This window comes from Oratosquilla oratoria, chromosome 31 (assembly GCF_046742065.1).
Source record: "Oratosquilla oratoria isolate Oo_2021 chromosome 31, ASM4674206v1, whole genome shotgun sequence".
NCBI lineage: Eukaryota > Metazoa > Arthropoda > Malacostraca > Stomatopoda > Squillidae > Oratosquilla > Oratosquilla oratoria.
In genome coordinates, this window is record NC_134807.1 from 36,797,663 (window position 1) to 36,804,750 (window position 7,088).

Below are 7,088 nucleotides of genomic sequence, written 5' to 3' on the forward strand. Positions count from 1 at the left end.
TTGAAGCAGAGAAGGAGAAGGCCAAGATTGAAGCAGAGAAGGAGAAGGCCAAGATTGAAGCAGAGAAGGAGAAGGCCAAGATTGAAGCAGAGAAGGAGAAGGCCAAGATTGAAGCAGAGAAGGAGAAGGCCAAGATTGAAGCAGAGAAGGAGAAGGCCAAGATTGAAGCAGAGAAGGAGAAGGCCAAGATTGAAGCAGAGAAGGAGAAGGCCAAGATTGAAGCAGAGAAGGAGAAGGCCAAGATTGAAGCAGAGAAGGAGAAGGCCAAGATTGAAGCAGAGAAGGAGAAGGCCAAGATTGAAGCAGAGAAGGAGAAGGCCAAGATTGAAGCAGAGAAGGAGAAGGCCAAGATTGAAGCAGAGAAGGAGAAGGCCAAGATTGAAGCAGAGAAGGAGAAGGCCAAGATTGAAGCAGAGAAGGAGAAGGCCAAGATTGAAGCAGAGAAGGAGAAGGCCAAGATTGAAGCAGAGAAGGAGAAGGCCAAGATTGAAGCAGAGAAGGAGAAGGCCAAGATTGAAGCAGAGAAGGAGAAGGCCAAGATTGAAGCAGAGAAGGAGAAGGCCAAGATTGAAGCAGAGAAGGAGAAGGCCAAGATTGAAGCAGAGAAGGAGAAGGCCAAGATTGAAGCAGAGAAGGAGAAGGCCAAGATTGAAGCAGAGAAGGAGAAGGCCAAGATTGAAGCAGAGAAGGAGAAGGCCAAGATTGAAGCGGAAAAGGAGCTAGAGCTAGCTCGTATCACGGCGACAAAGCAACCTACCGCGACTCCACATGATTCGGTAAGTCGTCCCCAGCTCCCTCTATTACAAGAGGGGGAAGATATTGCCTCTTACCTTAACCGTTTTGAGAGAATTGCAGAACTACTTAAGCTGAGTTCAGACAGCTATGCCGTGAGACTGGGTACCTTACTTACGGGAAAGGCAGCTGATATGTACATATCTCTCTCCCCAGAGATAACTAAGAACTATGAGCTACTGAAGAAAGCTTTATTGTCAGGCTTTAACAAGACTCCTGATGGTTACCGCGTAGACTTTCGGAATGCCAAGATTTCTTCAGGAGAAACTTTTCTTCAGTTCTCATTTCAACTAACCAGACTATTCCAGGCGTGGTTAGATTCCTCAGAGGTAGGGAATACTTTCAATGATTTGAAAGACTTTATGATACTTGACCAGTTTTTGTCTTCCCTCCATCCAGACTTGCGTGCTTTCATCAAGGAACGACGACCCTCTACGTTAACTGAGGCCATTCGTTTGGCTGACGATTGGACGTCAGCCCACCCTAATCTTCCTCGAACTTCGATTCCAAATGCAAAGAAGTTCTCTCGACCACCTAAGCCGCCTAAGGTAACCACGGCGACCCCGAATCCGTCTAGCGGCCAAAAGGACCCTCCACCTTTGACATGTCACGATTGTGGAGAAATTGGACACATTCGGCCTCGTTGCCCTAGGAATCCCCGCACTTTCAAAGAAGGCACGTCAACTACGCAGCCATATAAGGTAGGGTTTTGCCTGTCTGATAGAACAGTCCCTCACTTCCAGGCCTCTGGTACCATCAATAGGGCCTGGGTGTCTACTATAATCCGGGACACCGGCTGTTCCTGCGTAGTCGTATCAGATGAGATGCTACCAGATATAGATGTCCCGAGTTGCAAGAAAGTCTATGTTGCCGACTACTTGGGCCGAGTAGATGCCTTTCCTCTGGTTTCTTGTTACCTTCGATGTCCTTATTACGAGGGATGGACCGACGTCGTCAGAGCACCCATCAAATTTGCTAGTGTCTTAATTGGTAACGTTCCAGGCGTTAAAGATCCTAATATATCTGAATGTTCCTCTCCAGCTGATGACTCCGCAATTCCACGCCCGACACAAACTGCTACGCCCTCTCCCAAGCACCTGGTATGTGCAGTCCAGACCCGAGCCGGCAAAATGAAACGGATTCACCCCTTAGCTCTGCCTGCCCTACAACCTCTCTCGGTGACGCCCGACAACTTCAGTCTACTCCAGTCCTCGTGTGAGACACTCTCTGCCGCTAGAGCAAAAGCAGCCTCGGGAGAAATAGACCGAACGAGGAACGGGTCTACTTACCAGTTTGTCAAGACGGACGGTCTCCTCTATCGGAAATGTTTGACTTCTAATCGCCCTGATAAGGTAGGAAAGTCTACATTGGTTGTTCCCCGTGATTGTCGCCCTGTTATCCTCTCCATTGCTCATGAGAGCCCTTTAGCTGGACACTTCTCTCACCGGAAGACGGAATTAAAGGTAGCAGAACAATTTTACTGGCCTGGTATGGGAACAGACATCAGAACCTTCTGTCGGTCTTGTGACAAATGTCAACGCTTCTCAGCGAAGGGACGAGTACCACCAGTCCCATTACAACCCATGCCCATCGTCACTGAACCTTTCGCCCGTGTTGCCATAGACTTGGTTGGACCTCTTTCTCCAGCATCTTCCGATGGACACAGGTACATTCTTACCTTGATAGATTTTGCCACTGGATTTCCTGAAGCAGTTCCCTTAAAAGTTATAGACTCTATTTCGGTCGCTGAGGCCTTGTTAACTATTTTCTCGAGAGTTGGTATTCCCCGGGAAATACTTTCAGACAGAGGTACCCAATTCACCTCTAATTTAATGAAGGAACTCCACCGAATGTTGGGCGTGAAACCCATCTTCACCACTCCCTTCCATCCTAGTGGAAATGGAAGGATTGAGAGACTACATGGCCCCTTGAAGGCTATTCTTCGTAAATTGTGTGCTGAGAAGCCCCGTGAATGGCACAGGTATCTAATACCAACTTTGTTTGCCCTCAGAGAACTCCCGAGCGACAGGACAGGGTTTTCAGCCTTCGAGTTGTTGTACGGTCGGTCTGTTAGAGGCCCACTCACAGTTTTAAGAGATCTGTGGGAAAACCGTACCCTCCACGAGGAAGAGGTCCAGTTTCCAATATGTAATAGAACTACAGGAGAAGCTGGCAGAATGTTCTCAAATGGCTGCGCAACAAGCCGACATCAGCAGTTCCCGGTACAAGGCGTACTTCGATCTGAAGTCTCAAAACCGTCAATTTAAACCAGGTGATGAAGTTCTAGTACTCCTGCCTAGTGATACCAGTAAACTCCTTGTCACTTGGAATGGACCCTACAACGTATTGGAGAGACGTGGTGAAGCGAATTACGTAATAGAGACCCCTCGAGGACATAGACTTTACCATGCTAACATTTTAAAAAGATATCACCGCAGGGCCCAGGTGCAGCAGTTGGAACTGATGGATGAGATTTCCACCATAGAAGAACTCTCCGCCCCAGGAAAAGATAAGGTATCCATCGTCGATGAAGGGGATCCGTTTGATCTTCTTTCACAGTTGCCTTTGACACCTGACGGCATAACCCTCTCCCCTTCAACTGATAAACCTGAAGTGGGACAACTCGCCCCGGATCAGCTAGTCCAACTTCAGATTCTAATGGGTGAGTATAAAGATGTTTTCTCCGACGAGCCCGGATGTACATCCACTATAACTCATGATATACAACTTACCACTACTGACCGAGTACAAGCCAAAGTGTACCCAGTGCCAATCCACCTTAGACCTGTCTTCGAGAAAGAAGTTGAAACCCTCTTCCGTCAAGGGATTATCCAACGATCCTCCTCTCCTCATTCTTCGCCTGTCGTCATGGTAAGAAAAACTGATGGATCCTATAGGATGACCATAGACTATCGCCAACTAAACTGTCACAGTATTCCATGCTGAACCAACCTGCAGCATGGAAGAAGATTTGTACAAATTCTCTGGGGCTAGGTACTTTAGTGAGCTGGACCTCTGCAAGGCATATTATCAAGTACCTCTTTCAGACAAAGCCAAAGCCCTAACGTCCTTTCCCACTCATCTAGGTTTGATGGAATTCTGCCGAATGCCCTTTGGTCTGATAACGGCAAGTGCTACATACATCCGCCTGATGAGACTAGTATTGGATAATTGATGAAATGTGTGCTTTTATTTTGACAACGTCTTTGTTTTCTCCAAAAGCTGGGATCGACATCTCGAAGCGTTACATCGCGTCTTCGAACGGCTACGGGACAACCATCTGACTGTCAAGCCTTCGAAGTGTAGATTTGGAGTTTCTTCCATCAAATACCTTGGCTTTATTTTAGATGGAACCTCTTTAAAACCTCAACATACCAAGATTGAGGCTATAACCCGCATTCCTCCACCAACCAGTAAGAAGTTACTTAGGACCTTCCTTGGTCTGATATCCTTTTATAAGTTGTTTATTCCTCAGGCCTCCGACTACACCGGCCCCTTAACTGATCTACTACGGAAGACTAGCCCTGAACCTCTCCCTTGGACCGAAGACCTCTTGGACCGTTTCTGCCATTTGAAAGCTGCCATATCTTCTCAACCCATCTTGCGGTTGCCCGATCCTAATCTGACTTTCGTCCTTAGGACCGATGCCTCTCTTTATGGTCTGTGGGCTGTTTTACTCTAGTATCACGATGAATGCCCACATCCCGTCGCATATGCCAGTAGGAAACTTCTGGATCGTGAGAAGAGATACTCCACCATCGAGCGTGAATGTCTTGCGGTCGTTTTCTCCATCTCCAGGTTTGATTATTATCTCCGTGGCAAAGAGTTTGTGTTAGAAGTTGATCACAAACCTCTCTTGTATTTAGCTACTTTCAAAGGAAAGAATGACCGTCTCCTTCGTTGGGCTTTGGCCCTTCAAGCATATAAATTTAGAGTTGTCCACATTGCTGGAAAAGACAATCTAGGTGCTGACCTCCTAAGTAGATCTTAAATCCTGTCTAGGTTTTATTTTCCTTTCATCCTCTTGAGTTACCATTAATTTTGTTTTAATCTACTCCTAGTAGATTCTTGTCCCGGGGGTGGTGTAAGGGCCCATCCCCCTTCCCCCGGCCACAAGTCAATTCATCGCGGCTGCACTGATAGTCGTTTGGCTCCCCACCTCGGCGAATCGGCTTGTTTGCGCGCCAGTTCAACGAGCAAGTCAGCTTCGAACTTTTGAGGCCCGAGAAGACTGCGCCTGCGCGGAGCGGCCACGTCGGCAGTTTCAGGGGTATATATACCCCTCCTCCCCAACGTCGAATAGAACTTGGTCAGAAGACGTCCTGCGAAGACTACCCACTGCCACGCCAATCCCAAGTCTTCATTACTCCAGTCGCAGGCTACTCGACGTCGGGTCTTCTCACCTTTGCTGTTCTCAAGACACGCCGCATCCGATTGGGCCGGAACGGTTCGTCCATACGCACCCGGACATCGCTACTGTTGTTACGATACGGAGGTGCTGAGCACCTCGTATTAGATGTTCCCATTCTACAACATTGTATTGTACACTTTGATGGTTTATTGTATTCGTTAACTCTTTTTAAATCCATTGATTCCTTTTGATGTTTGATTAAAGCCCCAGCAGATCCAGTAGCACCCGAACTGGTATTACTTTTCAGGGTCAAGAGAACATAGTTCCTCGTTCGCCCTCACAATATGCGTAAGTAACCACTAGGAAAAGTAAACTAACGAAGCAGAGCGCTTTCGTATAATTACATCTTCAGTGCAGATACAAAGAAAGAATTATAAAATGAAGAAACAAGGTACAGAATATATAACACAGTGAAGAGGGCATTCGGAGAGGTAGTGGAATAAGTACACGTGACGGACGTTTGGACCGTCCTGGTAACCAACAAGTATGGGACAACTGCTCATAATTTATATTACAATTTAAACAATTTTGAAATTTCATGAGAAATAAAACTATCTAATTTGTACAAACCTTGATGAAGATTAACATTTATCCCCTTACTAGATTTGATCAAACTGCATTCAATTAAATTTCTTTCTGTTATGTTGTTGTTGTATGTGATGACTTTAGCGTTATCCCAGTCAACTGGGTGGTTAAAATGGTTCATGTGGTTGAATATACCGCTAGATTGGTTTCCCTCTCTAACGTATTTATTGTGTTGATTGATTCGTGTTGTGAGTGTTTTAGCAGTCTGACCAACATAAAACTGATTACATGATTTGCAAGGTATTTCGTACACACACCCTTTATCACTATTGACAGAATTATCTATGAGCAGTTGTCTTACAGTGTTCTTATTGTTAAAAACTACATTAATGTTAATTTTACGTAATATATTTGGAATATTTTGCAGGTTCTCTTGGTACGGTAGAATTATCAAGTTATTCATATTGAAAGTTTGAGTTGACCTAAGGTTATAAAATGTCCTTTTAGCACGATTGTAAGCTGTGTCAAGAACATGTGTGGGGTATTGTAGCTTAGTAACAATGTCGTAAATACATCTTACTTAATCATCGATGTACTCTGGGCTGCAAATGCGTAGGGACCTGAGGTACATCGACGAAAAAACAGATATCTTTACGCCATCAGGGTGTGAGGAATAATAGTGTATATATGAACAAACATTGGTTGGTTTGCGATATACACTAAACTTCAACTCACTTTCACGGCGGTAGATATTACAATCAAGGAAAGGCAAAATACCTTCACTCTCTATCTCCACCGTGAACTTAATGGAACTGACCAAATTATTAAGGGGACCCCCCGCCCAAAATATTTTTTTCTGAAGGATCTTGCTGATTTTTTCTGTGTGATATCTAGGTCTGAGGAAACCTTCACAGCATGAGTTTTATTCAGATCTGGCTAGTAGTTTTTTATTTTTTAATACAAATCTAAAAAATACCATATTTTTGGGCTTCTTTCAAATCCTATCTCCTCTTACAATTTTTATTCGATGTCTTTCATTTTACAGCAAAAGAATCTTCTACATATATAAAAAACAAAATAGAAAGATTTTTTTAATATCTTTCTTTAACGCCGAGGAAAAAATATATAAAAAAGTTATCGAAAAAAAGCAAAATTCTGACTTTGACACGTTATTAGAAAAAAATTATTTAACATTTGCAAAAAACTCTCTATTTTGTTTTTTGCCATTTATCTAGCTATTAATAGAGACCTCATATGCAAAAATCGGTTGAAAATTGAGGGAGGAGATAGACTTTGAGTATCAAAAACTTACATTTTTCAGAAATGAGTGTTAAAGTTTTTTTTTTTTTTCTTAGTTTGA

The 7,088-nt window shown here is 44.2% G+C and overlaps 1 protein-coding gene across 1 annotated transcript in view; it reads left to right on the forward strand.

Moving 5' to 3' along the window:
* LOC143041601 (uncharacterized) overlaps positions 1-3,738 on the forward strand; it is a 21,039-nt gene extending 17,301 nt beyond the window's left edge. The window contains exons 4-5 of the mRNA XM_076213608.1: positions 792-2,773; positions 2,919-3,738. Of these exons, the coding sequence (XP_076069723.1) occupies positions 792-2,773; positions 2,919-3,738 (2,802 nt within the window). The remainder of the gene's footprint in view (positions 1-791; positions 2,774-2,918) is intronic.
* Positions 3,739-7,088: the final 3,350 nt, after the last annotated feature.